The sequence below is a fragment of the Crassostrea angulata genome, chromosome 3 (assembly GCF_025612915.1).
Source record: "Crassostrea angulata isolate pt1a10 chromosome 3, ASM2561291v2, whole genome shotgun sequence".
NCBI lineage: Eukaryota > Metazoa > Mollusca > Bivalvia > Ostreida > Ostreidae > Magallana > Magallana angulata.
The window spans coordinates 1,612,503-1,638,348 of NC_069113.1; the positions used below are offsets into that span (position 1 = coordinate 1,612,503).

General features: G+C 38.2%; 1 protein-coding gene across 8 annotated transcripts in view; it reads left to right on the top strand.

Moving 5' to 3' along the window:
• LOC128175683 (serine/threonine-protein kinase MRCK alpha-like) overlaps positions 1-23,977 on the top strand; it is a 28,117-nt gene extending 4,140 nt beyond the window's left edge. Inside the window, exons 2-43 of one of the 8 annotated variants that reach the window (XM_052841496.1) lie at positions 1,157-1,248; positions 1,340-1,423; positions 1,512-1,607; positions 2,167-2,409; positions 2,680-2,736; positions 2,843-2,986; positions 3,147-3,318; positions 3,629-3,711; positions 3,845-3,924; positions 4,577-4,716; positions 5,084-5,212; positions 5,672-5,787; positions 5,939-6,045; positions 6,399-6,534; positions 6,680-6,852; positions 7,093-7,387; positions 7,657-7,781; positions 8,316-8,418; positions 8,525-8,676; positions 10,004-10,104; positions 10,334-10,422; positions 10,711-11,062; positions 11,395-11,466; positions 11,582-11,646; positions 11,755-11,891; positions 12,112-12,193; positions 12,977-13,120; positions 13,334-13,406; positions 13,679-13,741; positions 13,942-14,031; positions 14,225-14,560; positions 14,693-14,800; positions 14,925-15,005; positions 15,123-15,220; positions 16,486-16,573; positions 16,676-16,784; positions 17,484-17,594; positions 18,708-18,810; positions 18,905-19,037; positions 19,252-19,385; positions 19,881-19,910; positions 21,723-23,977. In XM_052841496.1, coding sequence (XP_052697456.1) covers positions 1,157-1,248; positions 1,340-1,423; positions 1,512-1,607; positions 2,167-2,409; positions 2,680-2,736; positions 2,843-2,986; positions 3,147-3,318; positions 3,629-3,711; positions 3,845-3,924; positions 4,577-4,716; positions 5,084-5,212; positions 5,672-5,787; positions 5,939-6,045; positions 6,399-6,534; positions 6,680-6,852; positions 7,093-7,387; positions 7,657-7,781; positions 8,316-8,418; positions 8,525-8,676; positions 10,004-10,104; positions 10,334-10,422; positions 10,711-11,062; positions 11,395-11,466; positions 11,582-11,646; positions 11,755-11,891; positions 12,112-12,193; positions 12,977-13,120; positions 13,334-13,406; positions 13,679-13,741; positions 13,942-14,031; positions 14,225-14,560; positions 14,693-14,800; positions 14,925-15,005; positions 15,123-15,220; positions 16,486-16,573; positions 16,676-16,784; positions 17,484-17,594; positions 18,708-18,810; positions 18,905-19,037; positions 19,252-19,385; positions 19,881-19,910; positions 21,723-21,872 — 5,276 coding nt within the window. In that variant the 3' untranslated portion in view covers positions 21,873-23,977. Of the gene's footprint in view, positions 1-1,156; positions 1,249-1,339; positions 1,424-1,511; positions 1,608-2,166; positions 2,410-2,679; positions 2,737-2,842; positions 2,987-3,146; positions 3,319-3,628; positions 3,712-3,844; positions 3,925-4,576; positions 4,717-5,083; positions 5,213-5,671; positions 5,788-5,938; positions 6,046-6,398; positions 6,535-6,679; positions 6,853-7,092; positions 7,388-7,656; positions 7,782-8,315; positions 8,419-8,524; positions 8,677-10,003; positions 10,105-10,333; positions 10,423-10,710; positions 11,063-11,394; positions 11,467-11,581; positions 11,647-11,754; positions 11,892-12,111; positions 12,194-12,976; positions 13,121-13,333; positions 13,407-13,678; positions 13,742-13,941; positions 14,032-14,224; positions 14,561-14,692; positions 14,801-14,924; positions 15,006-15,122; positions 15,221-16,485; positions 16,574-16,675; positions 16,785-17,483; positions 17,595-18,707; positions 18,811-18,904; positions 19,038-19,251; positions 19,386-19,509; positions 19,533-19,880; positions 19,911-20,063; positions 20,082-20,548; positions 20,635-21,266; positions 21,303-21,722 lie in introns of all 8 variants that reach the window. The other 7 variants (XM_052841495.1, XM_052841498.1, XM_052841502.1 and 4 more) reach the window with 7 other exon arrangements.
• Positions 23,978-25,846: the final 1,869 nt, after the last annotated feature.

Genomic DNA, 25,846 nt, shown 5'->3' on the forward strand with positions numbered 1-25,846 from the left:
GGAAATAAATAAGATGAGTTCTGTCTTCCTGGGAAGGTCTCACTGTACTAAGGTGACAGACAGAGGGGAAATAAGATGAGTTTTGTGTAAGCTGTCACCTGGCTTCATTCCCTGCCAGACATACTACATCTGTGGAGAATCTGAGCCGGTCCCTGCACATGCTGCACAATGCATAAGAACAGTAGCTACAAATGAAGTGAATGTAATTAAAGTTGTGTAAAGGAAGGAAGAGGGCAGTGACACGGAGAGCGAGCGTACTCGAGTTTGTGTGCGGTTACGACTTCCTGAGTCTGAGTTACATTTAGTTACACTGATTCTTTTGTAGACAGATGCAGGACTTGTAAGAAACGCTAGTCACTCTGAGTCATCCTGACAGTTATAATGCACAGGGAACATCTCAAAGGCTGAGAAGTTGCCCGGCACATTGTGGAGTTGAATAGATTAACAGTTAACCTGTCTCACAGACCTTTAACATAGTTATGTCAACAATGTGTTTGAGAGATAGCTGTGCTCCGGTTATCTTACATTGTGTATCCTTTCCCTCTTGAGATACAACAGTTTATGTAATAATCTCCTCCTGAGTCACTGGGAGGGGTGAACAGCCAGTCTGCCCTGCGATGAACCGGGCATCTAGACTCTTTGTTCAAATCTAAATAAACAATGGTTCTCATATTGGTGCTATCTGTTGGGGTCAGTGATGAACAACACTTGTCAACTGTTTATGGTATTCAAATATACAGGTCAATAACAGATGTACCTATCTCTGTGTACAGGCAGATAGATGGTTCTCTAAATCCAGCACCACAGGTTACCTACACACTTCAATACACATGTTTTACCCATCTCTACTTAGAGCAGGGTAGATTACATCTCAAATATTTCACTAGAAGTTGCATAATATACCGGTAAATGTTTTTTTATAAATACAGATTAACATATACTTCTCTTTTTTTATAGCCAAACACATGGTATTTAAAACGATTCACTAGAAGATTCATAACTAAATTTCATATAATGATAATGACAGGCTAATAATACATCTTTACCTATCACCAATTGATTGTATTTATAATAAATCACTCATAATTATGTGATATTCACTTCCATCAAGCTCTATGTGAGGACAGTTTTTAAGATTTCTTTTTGTCATTAACAGCCAGACAGATTGTTTCTAAGATCAAGCACTACCGCTTACATCGTGACGACTTTGAGGTCATTAGGATCATCGGCAAGGGGGCATTTGGGGAGGTAAGGAAGGTCTAATTGTCAAATGAAAAGTGAGAATGAAAGTAAAACTTTTGTTTACATTTACAAGGGGAATCTTTTCTCTTGACTGCAGGTTGCTGTTGTGAAGTTAAAATCCACAGACAGAGTGTATGCCATGAAGATTCTAAATAAATGGGAGATGCTTAAACGAGCCGAGGTAAGCATGCAGGAAAATTTAAGTAACTAGAATTTATTTTTGTTTCGTGTTAAGAATGAGATATATAATAGTTGTGTTATGGTTTCAGACGGCCTGCTTTAAGGAGGAGAGAGATGTCTTGGTGTACGGAGATAGAAGATGGATCACAAATCTACACTATGCCTTCCAAGATGAAAATTATCTGGTAAGTGTTTATGCCTAATTAAAACAGAAATTCTTTGTACAATTGATGAGATGTAGATAAACAAGATTAAACAGAGATAAACTGCAGTCAAATGTCCAATCAGTTTGACAAGAAAATTTGATATGGAGCTCATCCAAGTTGACACTTTTATGCACCATTAGGAAATCATCAAGAGCAGATTATATTTGGTCTGTCATCTGATTTAAACGTTTTCCCCCATAAGATTATACAAGAGAGTAATTTGAACCTAGTGAACTTGATATTCAAATGTTTAAAGTTACTTACTAGAGTGGTAACTACCTTACGCGGTGATGTAGATTTTAACTTTCTTGTGTTACGATAAGATTAAGACACTTCCCTAACAATGTTGACCATAAAAAGTAATCCAATTCATAAAAATGTTGGAGATATTGAAGAAAAATCTGCATAATAAAAAAACATCAGATGATGCATTTAATGTAATTGTGCCATTGTTTTTACATTGCTGCAAACATTGTAACATGTTGTGATAGATAATGTAGCCCTGCTGTTATATCAATCTCGGCTGTTGTTGTTTCAGTACCTAGTGATGGACTACTACTGCGGAGGTGACCTCTTGACCCTGCTGAGTAAGTACGAGGACCGGTTACCGGAGGACATGGCGCGGTTCTATATTGCGGAGATGGTGCTTGCCATCCACTCACTCCACACAATGAATTACGTCCACCGCGACATCAAACCCGACAACGTGCTGCTAGACCTCACCGGTCACATTGTACTGGCCGACTTTGGCTCTTGTTTACGACTGTTGGACGACGGCACGGTGAGAGTTCAGATTCCTCTTACAAGACAAGATTTTTACAAGAATAAGATTTGAGTTGTTGATTTAAAACATGTTCTGTTATTCTAGGCTTGAAAACTTGAATCTGAAAATGTGCAAAAATTGATGTGGTTATAGATTTCTTGATTGAGTAGTTGTTTGTTTATTTACAATGGAAAATTTGAACTTGAAATTTTGTGACAAAATTAAAGTGGTTATGGAGTTGTGGTTATATTGTTGTGGCTATATATAGTTATTGTTATTGTTGATCAGGTCCAGTCATCTGTAGCAGTAGGAACCCCCGACTACATCTCCCCAGAAATCCTCAGGGTAAGTCCAACTGTTTCTCTCTGTATTCATCAGTTATTGTGTACACATCCACTTAATACATCATGGTGTGGCTACGTCACTGTAACCCCCTATTTATTGTATCCAGGCGATGGAGGACGGACATGGACGGTACGGACCGGAGTGTGATTGGTGGTCCCTGGGTGTCTGTATGTACGAAATGCTGTACGGATTTACACCCTTCTATGCTGAGTCCCTCGTGGAAACCTATGGCAAAATCATGAACCATCAGGTATGTTGAAACAAATTTATTAGGGAAACATTGTCACAGTTAGTCCACAGCTGAAACACTGTCATGTATAGTGTAAAAGTGTGTTTCATTTCTGCAAAAAAGATTGACAGAATAAGTTACTTGCATACAGCGAGGAAATTAAATTGCTATTTCTTTGCAGTCGAAGTTTGAGTTCCCTACAGATGAGGACATAGAAGACATTTCAGAAGAAGCCAAAGATTTACTGCAGCGACTGATCTGTGCTGCTGACAGGAGGTTTGGTAAAAACGGGCTGGAGGACTTCATCAATCATCCATGGTTCAAAGGGATCAAGTGGGACGAAATCAGAGACAGTGAGTTCCATCAGTATACAATACATTACTGCAGAATTCTCAGGTTCATTATGGCCAAGATTTTCACAGAATTATTTCATAAAGCTCACCTACGAATGTACATCTTCCATGTATGATTAAAACCATTGCTTATATTCATGAAAGTAAATTTATGGAATAACATCCAAAGAACTTAAAGAAAATACAGATATTCACAAAAATTGTTCCCTTTAAATTCAAATGATCTGCAACATAAGTTAAAATATGCGAGCTGTGTATGATTGAAGACAGACAGACAGGATTATTGGTAAATTTGGGATTTTTTTTACAGTGAACGCTCCATTTGTACCCGAAGTCAGTAGTCCGACCGACACTTCCAACTTTGATGTAGATGAAAGTGATTTCAGACACACAGTAAGTTGTTTTATTTCGTCCTATCAAACTCTAGTTGTTGTACTGAGGTTGTAAACTGAATTCAACATTTCTATGGTTTTGCATTATGCATGCATTATAGAATATCAAACTATTGAATATTTTGGTTTTCCAGGACACGATACCCCCCACGTCCAATGCTGCTTTCAAAGGTCATCACCTTCCTTTCATTGGCTTTACCTTCACCAAAGACAGGTAAACTTATACTACTATTAGTGAAATGTTTATGTGATTGAAATGTAATGAAGGTGGTTTGTATAGGCTGTGTGAGGCTAATGTGAAGTTATCAGTCCCCATTATACTTCATCATACTTGTGTAATTTGTATGAATAGTTGATTTTGCATTTAGATATCTAATGATCAGTAGGAATATGTTTACAGTCAGACATCAATGTGTTTACAGTTGGATATTGGATGATCATTAGGAGTTTGTGTTTACAGTCAGACTTCTAATGATCAGTAGGAATTTTCCTTTACAGTCTGGTATCTAATGATCAGTAGGAATTTGCCTTTACAGTCAGGTATCTAATGATCAGTAGGAATGGGTTTACAGTCAGACTTCTAATGATCAGTAGGAATTGACCTTTACAGTCAAGTATCTAATGATCAGTAGGAATGGGTTTACAGTCAGACTTTCAGATATTTGATAATTAGTCTGAATGGTTGTGTTCACTCTCAGATATCTTATGATCAGTCTGAATGGTTGTGTTATTGTCAAAAATCTGATACACATTTTATTAGCAGTATGAATGGTTAAATATCTGCTTCTAGTGTGATCAATTTTAAATGGGAGTGTTTACATTCAAGTTTCTGATAACCTGTATGCTTATTTTGAATGTGTTTACAGTCAGATATCTGATACCGGGAATCTCCAGGACACCTCAGGGCTTGCGACAGAAAACTTAGAATCTCTAGCAGCAGCGGCATTTGAGAGACGGATAGCCAATCTTGAGAGAGAAAACAAAGAACTGCAGCGAAAACTTGGAGGTTTGTTTCGTAGATATCGGTTTTTTATTGGTCAGTTTATATACATACCATGTAGAATTATTGTATATGACATGAAGGAAAGGTCAAAAGCTGTAGATATCATGTTCAACTGATCAGATACTTTAGATATCATATAAGTCAGGTCAACTTTGGTAGATATCATGTAAAAAAGATCAACTTTAGTAATTATCATGTAGGAATGGTCAGCTAATGCAGATATCATCTAGGAACTGTCAGTTTATATGTGGTAGGACAGTTCAATTTATGTAGATATTATGTACAACAGGCCAATAACTTTAAAAATTGTTCAGACAAGTGTTTCATTTTCTGTTGCAAGAAAAGTTAACCAATGCCCTTAATTTTACAGAGGCTAATAACACAATTCAGAGGAGTTCGGGGGAGATAAATGCTGCAGCTGGGGCATCATCTGCCTCAGCGGAGTCGGAGGTCCGTCAGCTCAAAGAGGAAATTGCCGTCTTACACCGCGTGGTGGCCGGTAGGTGGCTCATCGCAATTTAAAACAATTAAAAAACAGAGTTAATGCTAAATTATAAGTAATTTTATACAAAATGAGTGTTAGCAGCAGTAAAGGTGTGGAAGGTTCTTATACATGTACTTATATGAATCTGTGTATTTACCACAATGAATCAATACAATTTGAGGTTAAATCTGTGCATGTAACTTAATGAATCAATACAGTTTGAGGTTAAATCTGTGCATGTACCTTAATGATTCAATACAGTTTGAGGTTAAATCTGTGCATGTACCTTAATGATTCAATACAGTTTGAGGTTAAATCTGTGCATGTACCTTAATGATTCAATACAGTTTGAGGTTAAATCTGTGCATGTGCCTTAATGATTCAATACAGTTTGAGGTTAAATCTGTGCATTAAGCCAAAAAGATCTCTTTAATTTACAGCGTTTATGATTTCTTATTGATTTATTTCTTCCAGAATCTCAAACAGAAATAAGTGAGGTTGAACAGGATTTGAAAAGAGCTCAAGATCAAAAGATAGAAGTGGAGCGTAAATTACGATTAATTGATGAGGAAAAGCAGGCTCTTGAAAAGGTCAGTTTACATAATTAGTGCACATTTGCTGTTTTATTTTCTTATTAAAAATTACAAACAAGAAACAGAAGTTATTTTGATTGAGTTGGTTTATTAGTACATATATATTAATTGCACTGGTATACTTACTTCTACTTTATGTGGACTATAGGACCTGCAGGAGTTCAGAGACAAGTACAAACTCCAGGCAAGAGAGCTTAAAGATGCTGTGGCCAAGCAGAAGATTGCTATCGAACAATTTACTGACACAAACGAGTCGTACGTACATATATTACTTACCTGTACTTTTTCCTTCAATAATCCAGCTTCCAATTAATCTTTCGATACTGTAAACCACTTTTCATTTGCGCACGAGAAATTTATGCGAGGTTTGCAAGAGACTTGTCGTCGCGAATATTTCTCCCCACGAACCAATCCTTTGTCTAATGTTTTTATAACAATACAGGTCTGGATAAGGCTTGGTTGCGAACATTAGTCATCATGAACAAGTTTATCGGCAGTTCATCGCATATAAAGTCGACGCCAATAAAAATTGGTTTACAGTATATAAGTTTTTGGTTTGTGAAAATGTCAAATATGGAGATATAGATATTTGTTGGTTACCATTGTAGATTGTTAAAAACACAATCCAAAGTCAAAGAATTGACTCGGGAATCAAGGAACAGAGAAGAGGAAATGGATGAATATAGACGGAAGTTAGATAGTGTCAAAAATGAACGGAGAAGGGCAGAGAAAAACGTCCAGGAGGTAATGATGAAATTAAGACTTAGTTCTCTAATTATAATGCTACCATTGATAAACAGGAGAAATATGCTGATTTTCATGTCTGGGTTAACTAGTATGAGTGTTACTTGATGTCGCTTCATTGAGTACTTGTTTCTATCACTCCAAGCTTCACGGACAAGTGGACGAGTATCGGGCGGATTCTAACAAAGAGAGGAAGCTCCGAGAGCGAGCCGAGCAGTACTCGAGGGAACTCGAACAGGAAATTGAGGCTGCCAAACGGAAAAATCTCAACAGGGGTCCCACTGCAAGCCACTTAGAAATGTCTCAGGAAATCTCAAGGTTTGGTCAAAATTTGAACGCACTAAGATGTAGAAATGTCTTGAAAAATTTTAAAATACATACAGATGGTATTCAACAATCACAGACAATTGCTCTGGGAAATCTCAAGGTACATGTGCATACATGTACAATTCTATTTGTCATACTTAAAAATTGTAGTATCTCAGACTTGCAGGTATTCTATTCAATCTTTTCTAAAAGCGGTTTTCAATATAAGTACAAAATTTATTTTTAATTCAGGTTAAAGACAGAATTAGACAGAAAAAGTGTTGAAGCTGAGGAATCTCTGGCGAGACTGACTGCCAAACTACAGGCGGAGATGAAGGACCTGAAGTTCCATCTGTCAGAGGCTGAGAATAGGAACAAGGACCTGAAGCATGAGAGTAGTATGCTGAAGGAGAAACTAAATAACCAATTGTCTATAGAGGACCTCAGTAACCAAATACAGAGGTTGAAGCTGCAGTCTGAGCATTCAGAACGGGAGAAGTTGCAGGTTAATGACGAAAACGAGAGGTTAAAGGAAGAAATCTCCTTCGTAAGTATCACTTGTGGAGGGAGCTGGGGCGGGTCTAGTTATTGTAGTCAGAATTATCTATATATCACCAAAGGATTGGTTTAAAAAGAGTTTAAAGGGAATGAAATTATGACTATTACCTTCTCCAATTAATTCATTGAATAGAAAATGCATGCTCAAATAGTGTTTTGTATTTTGTCAATATTTGTTGGCTGTTGGGCTCACTGATCTTCTACATTGGAGTCTGTTAGTGGAACAATCATAAGTATATATGTGGTTCTTTTAAACAGCAACAATCTGCCATGAATGACCTGGTGAAAGAGAAGAATCAGCTCGAACAGGAGATGAGGGAGATTTATGACAAACGGGAGTCTGTGGCTCAATGGGAGGCCCAAATCTCAGAGATCATTAAGTGGTGAGTTATCTCATGTCTGTGTCAGAGGTCATCAAGTAGTGAGTTATCTCATGTCTATCTCAAAGATCATCAAGTGGTGAGTTATCTCATGTCTGTGTCAGAGGTCATCAAGTGGTGAGTTATCTCATGTCTGTGTCAGAGGTCATCAAGTGGTGAGTTAACTCATGTCTGTGTCAGAGGTCATCAAGTGGTGAGTTATCTCATGTCTGTGTCAGAGGTCATCAAGTACTGCGTTATCTCATGTCTATCTCAGAGATCGAGTGGCAAGTTATCTGAGATAGATCTCAGAGATCATTAAGTGGTGGGCTTTCTCTCTCATATTTGAGATATGTATATCTATGATGAGTTATCTCGAAAGATTCTTAAATTTTGAGTTATATTGGAGATCATGAAGTTTTGAGTTACATGTATCTCACAACTGAATCATTTAAGATTTATCATATATGATTTAAGTTAAAAGTGTAAATGTATGTGAGTGTAGTCATTTGTTTGTGATCTAGTGATATATCATTTAACTGTGATTATCATTGACAGGGTGAGTGACGAGAAAGACGCCCGCGGTTACCTCCAGGCCCTGGCCAGTAAGATGACGGAGGAACTGGAGAACCTCAAAGTGATGGGCGTGTCAGACGATGGGGTTAGTATGCATCTCATAGCTCTACATAGCAGCAGTTATATTTTATCATCGTGAAATCCTCACATGTTGTCAGTGTATGCTGATCATGCTTTCTCTGTTATAACAGGGTCGACAGAGATGGAGGAACAGGAGATCTCAGAGACTGGACAAGATGGAGCTGCTGACTCTACAGTCCAACTTAAACAGTGAAATCCAGGCCAAGACCCAGATCAGTGAGGAGCTGACACGCTTCAAATCCCAGAGCGTCAGTCTAGAAAAGTAAGTCAATCCCAGAGTGTCAGTCTAGAAAAGTAAGTCAATCCCAGAACTTCAGTCTAGAAAAGTAAGTCAATCCCAGAGTGTCAGTCTAGACAAGTAAGTCAATCCCAGAACTTCAGTCTAGAAAAGTAAGTCAATCCCAGAGTGTCAGTCTAGAAAAGTAAGTCAATCCCAGAACTTCAGTCTAGAAAAGTAAGTCAATCCCAGAGTGTCAGTCTAGACAAGTCAATCCCAGAGTGTCAGTGTAGACAAGTAAGTCAATCCCAGAGTGTCAGTCTAGAAAAGTAAGTCAATCCCAGAGTGTCAGTCTAGAAAAGTAAGTCAATCCCAGAGTGTCAGTCTAGACAAGTCAATCCCAGAGTGTCAGTGTAGACAAGTAAGTCAATCCCAGAGTGTCAGTCTAGAAAAGTAAGTCAATCCCAGAGTGTCAGTCTAGAAAAGTAAGTCAATCCCAGAGTGTCAGTCTAGACAAGTCAATCCCAGAGTGTCAGTCTAGAAAAGTAAGTCAATCCCAGAGTGTCAGTCTAGAAAAGTAAGTCAATCCCAGAGTGTCAGTCTAGACAGGTCAATCCCAGATTGTCAATCTAGAAAAGTAAGTCAATCCCAGAGTGTCAGTCTAGAAAAGTAAGTCAATCCCAGAACTTCAGTCTAGAAAAGTAAGTCAATCCCAGAGTGTCAGTCTAGAAAAGTTAGTCAATCCCAGAACTTCAGTCTATAAAAGTTAGTCAATCCCAGAGCGTCAGTCTAGAAAAGTAAGTCAATCCCAGAACTTCAGTCTAGAAAAGTAAGTCCATCCCAGAGCGTCAGTCTAGAAAAGTTAGTCAATCCCAGAGTGTCAGTCTAGAAAAGTAAGTCAATCCCAGAGTGTCAGTCTAGAAAAGTAAGTCAATCCCAGAACTTCAGTCTAGAAAAGTAAGTCCATCCCAGAGCGTCAGTCTAGAAAAGTTAGTCAATCCCAGAGTGTCAGTCTAGAAGAGTAAGTCAATCCCAGAGCGTCAGTCTAGAAAAGTAAGTCAATCCCAGAGTGTCAGTCTAGACAAGTCAATCCCAATGTTTCCGTCTAGAAAAGTAAGTCAGTGAGATGGATCAGTTCAAAGAGTGTTTTTCTAGAAAATTTTGTCACCTTGTATTACACTAACCAAAGTCAGTAACAAGCTCAAAGACATCAAAATCCTTAGTGTCAGTCAAATAACAACACAGTCTTTAATGAGTCTCATCCTAGAGTGTCATGCAAAGATCAGAAAATTTCTTGTCTTATTTTTCCCAAAACTTAATTTGATAATTGTTTGATTGATCTATTACAACTATGTACTGTTTTGTTTACCAGTAAATGTGAGGAGCAGAGTGAGCTGATCAGGAAACTCAAGAAAGAGTTGGAGGATCTCAAGTCACAGAACGAGCGTCTTCAGAGTCAGAAGGATACCGACTGTAAGTTCTATATACATCATAAACTGTCAACTTGTACATAATACACAGTTATATACATCATATACCGGTACTGTCAACTTGCACATGACATCCATCATATACTGTCAACTCGTACATGATACACAGAGAGTTGTCTTCAGAATTGATTTTTAAGGCGACTTTCTTTTAATTCTTAGAATTTAGCCTCTCCTTGTGTAATATAAATCACAACATGATTTTTATGTTACAGTGGATAAGTCACATCATGACTCAAGTCTGATGAATTTCTTCAAGGGTCAGAATTTTTTCAAAGGAGGCCAGTTTTCTTACCTAAATGATGTAAGTACCTGAAAAAAATCAACCCCCAACATATGCTTTATACCTATTGTTGTAAGTTTCATTGTTTATATATATAAAATTCATTATTCTACTTATAAGTTCCAAAAATAAGATCCAATATTTCATAAAACATACAGAATATCAATGTAAACTTTAATGTCAGGCCAATTAATGCAACATATTGTAACATTGGGATGTTATGTTATATAATATTGATAAAATTGTTTAGCCAATCAAATAAGGCATTACAACCAGAATGAAATTAATTGCCTGTATGTATCTCTACAGTCGGACCATGAGAGTATGCATGATGAGGACAGCATCAGTGAGGATGCCCTCTCGCGTGGGGGGACAGACTCGCGCACCAGCTCCCAGCGGGACTTGAGCCGTGAAGAGAGCCACCACCCATCCTCTAGCCCAGCCAGTACCATCCACACCAGTCACCCCGCCCCAGAACAGGTGTACGACCAGCCCTGGGGCGCCGCCAAGTTCGGCCCGATTAACATCAGTCCCTCTCAGAGTCTGCCAGCACACACCAAAACTCATCAGTTTATCATGAAAACATTCTCATTGCCATACAAGTGTAACCATTGTACATCTCTGATGGTGGGCATTCAGCGACAGGGAGCCACTTGTAGTGGTGAGATATCTTTGTAACACCATCAATAACGTGAGGCCAAGGTTGATTGATTGCTTTGCTTTCTGTCCAATTGTTGGTCGTTTTTAGAGAAAATCCAGTTGAAACAACAAATATGTATGTGTTAATTTCTCAGAGTGATTTCCTTACGATCTAAAACAACTTTTTTAAAACTTTCTTTTTCTGTATATAACAGCGTAATGTAATTGAGGGTTTTAGATTTGACTATGAGCGCCTTCATTGTAATCTTTCTGTATATTACATGGTAATGTACATGTACTTGAGGGTTTTAGATTTGACTATGAGTGCCTTCATTGTAATGTTTCTGTACACAGACTGTGGGTATTCCTGTCACATCCACTGCATGGAGAAGGCCCCCATGGTGTGTCCTGTCCCTCCGGATCAAAGTAAGACTTCATCTAACATTGTATCGCATCAGTTTAAACCAGGTCACAGAATGATCAAACACATTCTGACGTGAATGAATGTGACGAGTGCTGACTCTTGTTTGTAACCTTTCAGCAAAGCGCCCTATGGGGATAGACGTCTATAAAGGCATAGGCACAGCTTACGAGGGCTATGTCAAGGTAACCTCTCATTGCTTTTGTTTAAAATCTTATGTTTAAATGAATTACATGAATGAGAACCTGTGTTATACTATGCCTTCGTTTATGCTTTGTGTTTCCCTGTTATAGGTTCCTCGGATGGGAGGCATCAAGAAGGGTTGGACGCGGCAGTTTGTTGTAGTCTGTGATTTTAAATTATTTTTGTATGATATTAGTCCTGATCGCAACCAACCCAGTCATATAGTGCAACAAGTGCTAGACATGCGGTAAGAGCCAGTTTATATGCAATGATACTGTTTATTTACATAATTGTACAATCATCTTGTTGCCCCTTGAGGGCCCCTAATTGGTCAATAAATTGAATTGAGTTTTGCACACTTTTCCTAGTACTTACATAAACTAAATAACACATTTACCTATGTTGTCTGTTACAGACTCTGGGCTCATATTAAGTAATGTAATGCTTCACTGTGTATATTATGACAGAGATGAAGAATTCACCGTTAGCCCAGTGCTGCCCTCTGATGTGATTCACGCCAACAAGAAGGATATACCATGTATATTTAGAGTAAGTGATGTATATTCAGGGTACCTGATGTATATATAGGGCACCTGATGTATATTTAGGGTACGTGCTGTATATTAAGGGTACGTGATGTATATTTAGGGTACGTTATGTATATTTTGGGTACATGATTATATAAATAGTGCCTGATTGGGAGGGTAACAGTTGAAATTGACACCCCGAGAAAACCATTGTCAACCGACGCGAAGCGGAGGTTGACAATGGTTTTCGAGGGGTGTCAATTTCAACTGTTATCCTCCCAAACAGGCACTATTTATTTTGTTATACTGAATGTCTTTTTTAAAATTTTTAAGAAAATTTTACTGCTTTTATATAGGAATAACGTGAATTCTACAGCGAACCGTACGCGCATAATTTTCGCGCATGTAACATTTTTTAATGTTACCCGTTGCCAAGTGCGTTGCTAACGCTGAGGGTAATAGTAAATATTATTAACTGCGTCTTAACCAATCAGATTTCAGTATTTAACATGAAAGTATAACAAATATATTTAGGGTACCTGATGTATATTAAGGGTACGTCTTGTATATTTAGAGTAAGTGATGGTTTGCTTTGAATGAAGCTGTAGTGTGACATTGTCATTGTTGTTTGTCCTCTGCTAGTTCTTTTTGTTTAAATATCTGTATGTACCAGCATAAAGGAAAATAATTATTGCAAGAAAATTAAATATTACAGTTTGTTAGTCTAGAGAGCAAACAGTTTTGAATGGATGCCTCATCAGATTCCAGTAGTGTACGTGTATTGTAGGTATCTATCTTGTTGTAGGTCACCACCAGTGAGCTGAACCCCCCAGGAACCAAACACCAGGTCCTGATGCTGGCTGAGAGCGAACAGGAACGCCACCGCTGGGTGGGGGCTCTCAACGAACTCCATAAACTCCTACGCAAAAACAAGCTTCCCAATAAAGCTGTAAGTCCCTCCTTGCCAAATTGAATTCTGTACATAAACAATGTTATGATTTGACATGTATCTTATAAAATAAAAAATAGAAGTCTTATCATCAAGACTCGCCCGATTTGATATTTATCTTATAAATTAGAAAGAAGAAATCCTTATGTATCAGAATTTAGAATATATTTGACAAATACTGTAAAATCATTGTAAGTCAATGACTTTTTGTAGGCCTATCTTGCACAAGAAGTTTGTGACAATTCTTTATCTCTAGTCAAAGGAACTCTTTCCGCTCAAGTGCTTGGTATGTATACAATCATCTCTATTTTAGTTTACTTAGTACGATAAAATGTAAATTAAAAAACAAATGATTAAGAAATTTGTCAGTAATTTTGTTTTTTTCTGTTTGTTTGTAAAATTTCATTATCTTTACAAGCTTTTAATCAAAAGTTTTGGTTGAAACTGATCACTTGTGTAGATTAAAACGGTTTCATATAGGTATATCAATATAAAGGGAACAATCGTTACACCCCCAAATGTAAGTTTTTAATTACAATGTGTGTATGTCTCTGACAGATTCACAACGTGTGGTCCTAGGAACAGAGGATGGTCTATATGTTGCTCAGTTAGCAAAGGATAGTAAGTAACCTATCTAGTTATCATTCAATTACTCTAATGTTGCTTCATCTTCATGGACAGTCAGTTATCAGTACATACTTAATATTAGCTTAAAAGATTAAAGGATGATAAAGTTAAAAGTGTTAGTAAATTGTAAATTATATTCGTTAAGTCAAAATGGTCTATCAAACATAAAATAAGTTGCTGTGTTTTGCTTGTAGTTTTGTTAAGGATTGGAGACAAGAGTGAGAAGAAGCCTGTCTTTCAAGTTGAACTGGTTCCCAGTGAACAGCTGGTGGTCTTCATCAGTGGTCAGTGCTTTAAGTGACGTTATTGGTGTCAGAGCTTGACATATTCTTTATATGTGTGAAAGGCTCTGTTAGATCAGAATCTTTTGATATAGAATCACCATGTTAACATTTCCTTAAGCATGAAGTCAGGTGTTGTTGACATGTACAGGTAAATTTCTTTGATTACCTGACGTCAGGTGTTGTTGATTTACAGGTAAACAGAAGCACATCAAGCTGCTGCACCAGTCTGGCCTGGATGGTCATGATACGGACCCGGTTAAGATCCCGGAGACCCGTGGCTGTCAGCTGTTTTGTGTGGGGACTACCACTAACGGCCTGCAGGGCACCCCCGTCACCTGTCTGTGTGTAGCCATCAAACGGACGATACAGGTGTACGAACTGAACAAAACGCGCCAAAAATTCCGTAAAATCAAGGACATTCAGGTTCCAGGGCAAGTGCAGTGTCTGGAGATGATGAGCCAGGGGTTGTGTGTGGGTTGTCCCTCCTATATGGCTATTTATAGTGTTCTTGGGGATTCCCCTCCCACAGGTGAATGGTGTACATTCATTGGATATTTGTCTTGTATTTAAAACATGATATAGGGTTTTAGATTTAGGGTTGGAGAATTTCAACAATACGATATATGGCATAGATTTGACTGTCCTTTGTTTAAATTTTTAGCCCTCCTGGATGGGGAAGATAATTCTCTGCGGTACCTGTGTCAAACACAAGTCGACTCCCTGCTGGCAGTGGAGTTACCAAAGAATGAATTCCTCTTGATCTTCAGTGGTAAGGAATCGTGCAGGGATTGTAGTGAAGGCCCTGTGATACAATTGATCAAGTTTGAATATGTTGGAACATGTGGGCTGTAACATATGTTTTCAGTTTGATTTATTGATCTTGTCTCTTTCAGTGTGCGGTGTGTATGTAGATTCAAGTGGAAGAAGAAGTCGTCCCAATGAACTCATGTGGCCAGCTCTCCCCCAGGCTGTCGGTATGCGTCTTTGCAGTCTGTAACGCCACAAATCTCACAAACACTATCAGTGCATTACTAGCTGACTTGTTCTCAGTGGCCAGCTGTTAATCTGTATGATTGTTTTATTTTCCTCAGCCTACAAGGAACCCTACCTCACCTGTTATGCAGAGAATACTGTGTACATGTTTGATGTCCAACAGGCAGAATGGGTACAGACCCTGTGTCTGAAGAAGGTGAGGACTGGTGCTAGGCTTGGTGGGGTGGGTAACTAAGTCTGGTGGAGTGGGTAACTAGGTCTGGTGGGGTGGGTTACTAGGTCTGGTGGGGAGGGTAACTAGGTCTGGTGGGGTGGGTTACTAGGTCTGGTGTGGTGGGTAACTAGGTCTGGTGTGGTGGGTAACTTAGGTCTTATTGGGTACGTAGGTCTGGTGGGATGGGTAGTCCGATGGGGTAGAAAACTAGGTCTGGTGGGGTGGCTAGTCTGATGGGGTAGAAAACTAGGTCTGGTGGTGTAGGTAGCTAGGTCTGGTGGGGTTGATTTGCTTGTTGGATATACAGTCAAAACTGCCGTAGCGGTCACCCCTATTAAGCAGTCACCTTTCGTATGCGGTCATTTTATTTCCTCCCGATGAAAAATCCTATATAATTGCCCTCTAAAGAGCGGTCACCAGTCTAACACGGTCAGCGGTCATCGTATTTTGATCCGAAACTGTACAGTCAACATGCATTAGTCGGCCATTTTGGCCGGTCACATGATTAACACCCGTGGATTTTTAAACATGGCTTCCGAATGTCGGGTAATAAATGTAAACAATAATTATACGCTTGAGGCGAGAGAAACCAAATTAATCGATGTATTTATAATACATACCGGTAATTGGCAAATCAGATACGAATGGTAATCAATTGAATTGTTTAAACAAGTATTAACAATATGTTTGTTTTATAAACATGAATGAAATACAGGTGTCAAAAATGTCCGCGGCGAGGCAAAAGAAAATTGCTTGATTAAATAATATGATTTTGAGTTCAGATACGGTCGGTTAAAAACGTAATTGTTGATTTGTATTAAAAGTGTTTTCTTTTCTATATATACAGTACTCATGAAAATAGTGTAATTGATATAATTGTGAAAATATCGGCGACAAGGTTTTACCACGTAATGACTTTTTTGAATAATTTAAAGAAATATAAAAATTGCATGCACAATGCATTGTAATGTATTTCTACTTATTTGTAAATATATTAGATACTATAAAAACATCAAATCAATCACTGTATCTATCAGTTTGATACATTATGCTAAATATCAAGTATATAATTAAAATAAAATTGAATAATTGTTCTACAAAGGAATTTGATGTTGGCAAATTCACAAGTCTCTATTCAAAGGTCACCTCTGTTAAGAGGTCACTTTGGGTGCCTCCCGCAGGTGACTGCTTAATACAAGTTTGACTGTATACATCTTCAATGATCATTTGTTTTGTGTCATTTTCAGACAAAGCCCCTGTCTCGGGATGGCTCATTAAATCTCTACACAAACTTGGACATGCAGCAGATAGTGTATTTCAAAGACTTACATGCAGGTCAGTAACACCCTGTGGTTCCCAGTGTATAAGATGTCACGTAACAGAGAGATAAAAATATCACTATGTGGAGTTTTCATCCGTGTATTGTGTTTCTTGTAGAAGAAGACGCCCTGGCTGTAGCTGAAATATTCAAAGGGAAAAGTGTCAATCGCAACAAGCGCAGATTTTCTTTTAAAACAAGAGACGACCATGATAGGGGATCGCGAGGGTAAGACTTTTCAAATCAGCTCCACAACTTTGTTACCTTAATTTTGAGATGTTCTGTTGATAGGGCATTAAATGTGTTGAACATTACAGAACTGCAGAAATCATCCATTTCAGTATGTTTGCATATTTGCATATATTTATAAAGAACATACGATTATATATTGTGTGTATTTGTCTCATCACTGCAAGCTCAACAGAACCCCATCAGGCTGAATGCACAGTGTGGGATTAAATAAGAATGTCATCATTGTAAGCCACTGTGTGGTACCCACAATAGACAGCCCACATTGGTGTGATGAGGGGTCCATACATTATCATATTGTCCCTGTGTAGAGGGGGCAGACTTAGCCCCCCTGTCTCTGCATTAGATAGCATGTCTCTCACCCACTCAGCTGTAACATCCTCGTGGCATCATCACTTATTAATCAACTCTTGACCTCTGTGTCATTTTGACCAATATCACATTAACTGCATAATTACTAAGTAATAAGATGTCATTTGAACTGTTTGCATCTTGATTTAGCATTTCTTACTTTTAAAACCTAAAGCATTATGTGATGTCTCTATAAGCAGCATTGTGACCCATCTGTAAGCCTCTTTGTGACTGATACATGTACTTAACACTATGAAGGGTAAGAGATTGTATGCACCTTGACCTTACTATATGACCATGTGTAACACTGAGGGTCTGTGTTTCCAGCCCTGAACGGAGATCACGGGAAATCTCAGCTCCGATGTCCTTCAGCCATGTGGCTCACATGGGGCCGGATCAGGTGTTTGCTGGCACCACCCACAGCATCCCCACCACCCAGTAAGAAACGTTCCCCTACCCCCACTGCTTGTATTAACACTGCATGCCACCCCCTGCTAGGACCAGGGACGGCCCCCACCCTGCAGTATCTGGGGAAAGGGCCTCCCTCCACCAGCTTTAGCTTGCAGATTTTGAAGACCAGTAGAAGAGATAGTTGTGTGTAATCTGCTGTAGTGAAGTTGTATAAGGTGATGGGACCCCTACTCTATATTAACAATCCTTCTCTTACTAACTCCTTAATGACTTTCACTGCCTAAACATTCTGCACTGTGCTGCATTTTATGGATAATGAGTGCTGCATGAGAGGTGCTCCTTGCATGAATGATTTATAAGCTGATGATACAGAATGTCTGTGTTAAGATGATGTGTAAAGAGCCTGCTCAATGTTATTACACCTCATAGTTAAATCAAGGCACCAAGATTAATTGTACTATGCTGATCTTGGAGGAGAGTAATAGTGAAATCAGATAGCTTGTCAGCTGCAATAGACACAACTTAGTCATGCTTATAGCTCCCCTGAGCCTGAGGCTCAAGTTAGCTGTTCTGATCAAGGTTTGTCCACAATCCGTATGTTTGTCTGTAGTAAACATTTTCATTTAAAAATTTTTTAAAAACAATCGGTTCAAACAAACATAGTCTCCACCTGATTAATAAAGTACAGTGTATGAAATTAGTGTCACCAGAAAATTCATAATTCCTAAGAATGATGTCGCATTGCATCTTTTAAATATCAGAAGTATGTATGAAATTAGCATGTTTACAGATATTATGCTACTCTGTAAATTTATTTAAACTATATAGTTTACTGCTTGAGTGAAGTCAAAGATCAGGTGAGCAAAGTGGCCCACAAGCATCTTGTTAAAAATGCATGCTTAGTTTGAGAAATGCACCACTGCTAGTAATCAGAACTCCTATGCATGATCTAGGATGATGCAATTGCACAGCATTTAGAAGCTTTCTTTCCATTATTTATGAGATGACTTATAATTCTTTCCAGCTCTTAAATTTTTAAAATTAGAATTTCTCATAGAATGTGTAGTTTATGCTTCTTGAACTGCTAAATGACTACGTCTAAGATTACGAGATGCAGAATTTGAGAACTTTGTATTGAAGGTCAGACCGAAGGTCAAAGATTATATCTGGTCCAATCAACTTCAGCCATGTAGCTCACATGGGACCTGATCAAGGAATGCAAGCTTTAATCGACCTACCCAGGGTAAGACAATGTGAAAACCAAATCCTGTATACAAGGTTATTTTCACCCTTTGATGTCGGTGATGTATAAAGTTTGAATGTGTATTTTGCTATAGGCTGCACAGAGTGGGAACGGAGTGCCCACGAGTCCTGGGGTGGACGCCAGCCAGAAAAACAAGCTCTTCTCCATGAAACCACTGCAAGAAGTTCATATGAGGGGGACAAGGCCGCTCTTGCCACATCCTAATGGTGAGTGGCGCATAAAATGGGAGACATCTACATAGGAAACAAGATAGTGTCTTATAATATAAGAAAGTGTCATATATATGTAAATGAGATAGAGCCATATAAAACAGGAGAGTGTAAAACAAAATAATGTAACAGAAAACAGGAAAGCCATAGTCATTGAAGTGAGTTTTATTTATGAAGTTCCGTTAGTTAAGAGATTTATTCTTATTTGCAGGAAGTGCCCATCGTGAGTCAAGTTCAAAGGTCGGAGCAATGAATAACCGGCAGCCATCCTCCTCTTACCCTGAAAGTCCCGACACCCCGAACGATTCGTCGTCCCTCGGGGACCTTTCCACTGCCATATTTGAGGTGTGTAGTTAAATTCCAGACGTCTCCCTGTCTCATCTGTAGTCGTAGACATTTAATTTTGTGAACTTCTAGAAAACAATGGCTTTCTATAACTGAGAGTGAATTTATTAACTGCTGTTTTCAGATAGACATGTAAATTGTAGAAAGGTAGGCTAATATATGGAGGGGAAAGTCTCACCAAATATAGTTTAGTACATACCTAGGAGCTGTAATGATAGTGCTGTATCAGAGAGGGAGTTATCACCTCAAGCTTATCATTTGAGCTCCTTTGGCAGAGTTTACCATGCCTTTATATAGGGAGCACTGGGTTCCTATCTCTTTTTGTTTGAGGGCTTCTGGGCTTGGTCAACACAGCTAAAATAATGATCTTATATTATTTTGATAATTTTAAATTGTTTGTATGATAAAGGAACCAGATGAATTTTGATTGCCTGTTTATGATAGATGTACTGTTAGGAGCTCCATATAAGTGAATTTCTCCTCTCTCTCTTTTAGTACATAGATGATAGGAGGGATATATTTGAAGTAAGCTTTTTATGTTCATGTACAGAACAAATGTAGAGCCATCTAATACAGATTATCTGAGTGTATCAATCATCTGTACATTGTATATGTCATGTTAGTGCCATGTTGCATGGTCTGACAGCCCACTAATTGATCATTGACATGTATCACTAGAAACTCTCCATTATATAGGTGAGTTGTCATAGGGCAGCAGATTCGCTTCACGGCTTCATGCTCTCTCTGCTCCTCCTTATCCCTGTCAAGCAATGGAGCTATTAGAACCAGCTTTCGCTGTACTAAATATTCATAAAACCTGGGGAAAAAACAGGTTATCAAAATTGTTTTTTTGAAGCGTAATCAATTTATTAATAATTTTTACCAATAGGTGGTTTAATCCATATTTATGATACTAAAGTCTATGTATCCTACATACAATTTTCTAACCACTGGCCTGGCTGTAGACATATCCACCATGATTACAAACATGTATCTGCTCCGGACTTGATGGCTGTAGACTATAGACATACGGACCATGTTCACAAAGACATACATGTATCTGCTCATGACTTCATTGCATAGTCACATTCATCACATGACTCCTGGTTACCAGGACGACGGTGTCCCCTAGTAACCGCTTCCTCTTGTTCTGCTTGTAACAGGTAACCACGGTGTCGCCGGGGACTCGCTCCGTTAGCAGCAGTGTGTCCAATGCTACTTATGATAGTTCATGGCATCAGTGATCCAGGTCTCGCATTCATGTCGTCATGCTTCACTCACTTCTGTTTGCTTGGCTTCCTCTCCCCCTCACTGCCCATTAAATCTGCATGGTTCACTGAATGACTGTTACAGTGTTGTCTTGTGTTTTAAGGTCGGGATAAAGAATAATTAAGTCATTCTTAAAAATGCTAGAAAATTAAAAAGTTGGTCTAATGTAGGATATTGGCATGTCTGACGTTAACCAAAAAATTGGATCCAGAATTATTGTTCCTAGCACCAAAAGGTCAACAAAATTATCTCAAAGAATTTCTTGATCAGTAGATTAAAAATGATGCATTATTGAAAGGAAATGTGAAGAATTAATGATATTTATTTGGGTACTTAAAATGAAGGAGACAAAATAGCTTTTCAGTCACTCGTAGTTCAAATGAATAGTTTCAATAGACATGATTGTATTTTGAAAGGGAATTGTTGAATAGCCTTGATAAGACTCTTTCAATTAATGGGCTTGCTTGATTTTGGTTCTGTAATCTTGTGGCATAAGGCTTCAGTTACTAGCAATGGACTAGCTTTGACTTTGTTTCATTAATGTTGTGTTGTTTTTGGGTTTTTTGACTGAAATGCATGTTGTTCTTGAGAGATTTGTTCTTTTTTTAACAGCAACTGTCCATTTCGTTGTGTGATCTGACACTCAAGGTTAGACCAACAGAAGCTCTGCTCTGTTCACCTCCTCAGGCATGACCACTTATGTTCAGTTGACTTTGTTGTTGTTGTTGTTGTCTTAAGTTCTGTTGTTCTTCAGTTACACATAACTGCAGTCAGTCATTTTATTTGACACATTCATTTTGTCCATCATTTTATGGGCAGCATGTAGTTCATCGCCTAACACACAGTAATCCATAACACTAACCGCTAATGTTTACAGTTCAAACTAACTGCTCTTTTACAATTAATTTTAAAAGTTATCTTTAAAATCATTCTGTTAAAGAAGTATGAATTAAAACTTACACATTCATCTATTCAGAGAAGCATAAAACATGTCATCCTCATAATAATTTGATATCAGTGATGAGTGGATGGTTGCAATAACTGTAATGTCTGTGTGTCTGTTTGTAGGACATCTCGTTTGACCGGCCGGGGAACCGCCTGTCGGTCGCCTCCACTGCCAGCAGTACTTACAGCAGCTCCCCCGCCTCCGCTCGGGAAAGCCTGTCCGGAGAGCATCACCAGCAGGACGACCCCGAGGTCCAGACCTCTCACCTGTGACGCTTCTCGCCTGTCATGGATGGTCAGTCAGAGGGCAGTCACTGCTGGGGATGGTCACGTGATGGTGTGGCAGTTAGTGGAGGACAGTTCTCGCCCCCTTTTTAGATTTAGCCCCCCTTATCGTTGATGTATATGGCTTTGCGATTCCGAGCTAACCGTCATGCTTCAGTGACCACACACCTGGGCACCGTGCGTCACTCAGTCTCCCCGTGTGGTAATATTAAAGGGTAGAAAACGATCAATCTTTGTGTGTGTGTTCTGAATGTAATCATGGCTCCAATGATTTGTTGATGGGACTCATGCAGTCACCTACTTTGGCTAGGAATCTGTTTTTGTGGATTGTCCACAATGTTCCTGGAGATCTGAAACATTTTATCATGTACTAGGTCCATTTTGTATAAAATGTCACGAGATTATAATACTGTTACTTCCTGTGTAATCCTGACTAGTTAAGTGTATATATATTGTTTATTATTTACACACAGTATTTATCAAGCCCTGGAAATGTGATTATTACACTGGAGGTTCACAGTCAGCCTATTTTTAGATCAGTGAGAGCACCTGTATCAATGGCCCCTCTTTTTGAGATTTTAATGGTTAATTTTATAGCAGTGATTGATGTTACCTCTTCTGTTGCTATGGCAATGTGGATTTCAGTATGCTTGAGTCTTCCATATTTTGTGACCTGAACTGTTTTGAACAGAAACAGGTGCCCTGTGTGTGAGGAAAGTGGGGGTTGTCTCCCCTTTGTACAAGGTGCTCTAACAATATGTACTTAAAAACCAAAGCAAATATCAGCTTCTTTTTATTTGCCATGTACAGAGTGGTTTCTGTTTTTTTGTGCCAAATACATTTTACTGATAACTGACAGGAAATGTGATGTCTGAGCGGTCTAGATCTTTGAACTTTTTCTTCCAGAGATGGATATTTTTACGGTATGTTGTTAATGTTATGCTTGCTTCTACATATTCTTTACCTTGTATTAAAACATTATTTTTATAACAACGTTGCACTTGATTAGATAAAAATTAGTTCAATAATACCTAATTCCCTTCTTTTTTAATTCTTTGTCAATGTTCAAGAATTTTTAGCTTAGAAAAAAGAATACTTTTTCGTTGGTAAATTTTTCATTTGTACAAGTGAGACATTAGTTTACTAGTGAACAAATAGTTGCAGTGTTTGGTTCAATGTGATACACAACTGGCAATGCAATAGCTTGTCTGGTATCTGCCCCATCTATCCACTAGTGCACTGTCAGACTTAATGAAGACTGATGCATGGTGATGACCCGATAAGTCAAGGGGAGGACATCCAGGACACTAAACTTCGGGTAACATTCCAGTGGCATTTCTATTTATAGCACTGGATTCAGTGTCACCTGACTGGTAGTCTATTTATAGCACTGGATTCAGTGTCACCTGACTGGTAGTCTATTTATAGCACTGGACACTGGTAGTCTTAGTTCAGCTCCACATGGTTGGCGTTTCATCCGTTTCTGTGTTGCCATGGGAACCATGCCTTCTGTGTGATTTCTACCTCCGCTAGAACAAATCATTATTGTGATCAAACTATTTAAACAATTTAATGGCATGGACTGCTACAGGTCCTAGCATTGTGATGGTGTAATCTGACCGGCATTTACTGACTTGAGGTCTCTCATGAACTACATGTACAACTAACCCTTCACAGAAATTCTCCCCCTCTAATTCTGATGTCTCTGTAGAATATAACATTTCTAACTCATAAAGATTTATGAGCATTTAGTGATTATTATTTAATTTCCATGCCAGGCAGATGAATAATTTGTGTAAAGGTTGAATTTTGTGCCCTGTTTAGCTTTGTACATTTAAGTAGTTCTCAGTTCAAGGAATCAAAATAATGAAGTGCAATTGGCTGTATATATAGTGTGAGGGGATGTATATATGTAAATGTATAAACAACACTGCATATCAGTCGGCTGAGTCTGTAGCTCCCATTGTGTAGGCTTCTGCTAATTATTGTATAGAATTTTTATAACACAGTAATAACTATGTATTAAATGCAAATTTATAAAAAAAAATGACAATGAATCAGACAATTATTAAAAAAAAACTGCTGAAAATATATTTCTGTGTTCTTGATGTTTTGTTTATATATATGTGAGAGAGACAGAGAGAGTACTTTAAACAGGAAATGAAGTTGTCAGCTCACTCCAAACTTGGGTCCAGCAGAGTTGACCGTCTTGGAGTTTGTGCTTATCATTGAGGTAATGCATTGAGTCTTCAACTCTTTGTAGCTAACTAAGCTAATGTGTGTTCCCCCAGAAAGCGTTCTCCGAACGGCTACTCGGCAATTAGGCGAAAGTCAATGAAGGCCCTCTAAGGAGTACAGGTAGTTTACTTATATTCACCTGGTAAGCACAAAAGTTGATTATTATATAAATAGTGCCTGTTTGGGAGGGTAACAGTTGAAATTGACACCCCGAGAAAACCATTGTCAACCGACGCGAAGCGGAGGTATACAATGGTTTTCGAGGGGTGTCAATTTCAACTGTTATCCTCCCAAACAGGCACTATTTATTTTGTTATACTGAATGTCTTTTTTAAAATTTTTAAGAAAATTTTACTGCTTTTATATAGGAATAACGTGAATTCTACAGCGAACCGTACGCGCATAATTTTCGCGCATGTAACATTTTTATGTGTTACCCGTTGCCAAGTGCGTTGCTAACGCTGAGGGTAATAGTAAATATTATTAACTGCGTCTTAACCAATCAGATTTCAGTATTTAACATGAAAGTATAACAATCATTATTGCTTTCATCATGTGTTGGATTTTATTTTGTGTGACAAGTTATAAGCAATATTATTGACTTGATTTCTTAAACTTCAATTCAATTCAATGGTTTATTGACATCACCATGTTGGCATATAAAATCAAACCTTGAAAAGATTGAAAAGTTGGATTCAGAAGCATACTGCCCCCCCCCCCCCCCCCCCCCCCCCCCCCCCCCCCCCGGATTAGGATTTCCTTACCTTTTTCTCAATATTTATGGGGATTAGTCTAACCCCCCCCACTTTCAATTTGCTTCCGACGCCAGTGTTTATACAATACTTCATAGTCCCTGAAACTGTTTTTTCTACATAAAACATTATAAGCATATATTCCACTTCTTGTTAAATGCATAATAATAAATAGACTGATGGATTAAATAATATGTATTACATACAAAATAGGTAGATGTGTACTCAAAATTTTTCTAAATGTTTGTATTAGATGCTTATATATTTACATTTTCCATTGTATTTGCTGTGATAACACTACATATCGATTTTGTACTATATAACCCATAATACAAATGACGCCAAATTGAGGCGCCAGCGGGGTTTGCTCATTTATATCTAAATGTTTAATCGTACGATGGTTTAAAATTATATAAGGAATAAGGAATCATTCTTTGAGTATTATGAGGTGATAATTTCGGTCGGGGCGTGATCAAATCCAATATAGCCCGAAGGGCTTGATGATAGATTTGATCACACCCCGACCGAAATTATAATCTCATAATATTCAAAGAACGGTTCCTTATTACTTATATTTATATAAATTTAAACCATCGTACGGTTATATATTTAAATATTAATAAGCAAATCCCGCTGGCGCCTCGATTTGGCGTCATTTGTATTATGGGTTATATAGTACAAAATCGATACGTAGTGTTATCACAGGCAAAGACACTGAAAGATGTAAATATATAAATATAAATAATAAGGAATCATTCTTTGAATATTATGAGGTGATAATTTCGGTCGGGGCGTGATCAAATATATCATAAAGACCTTCGGGCTTTATTGGATTTGATCACGCCCCAACCAAAATTATCACCTCATAATACTCAAAGAATGATTATTCCTTATATAAGATCTATTTATGGGGTGGGGGTGGCTCATGACGTGTATATTTTAACTTCTGATTTAATTTCATTTGACAATTAT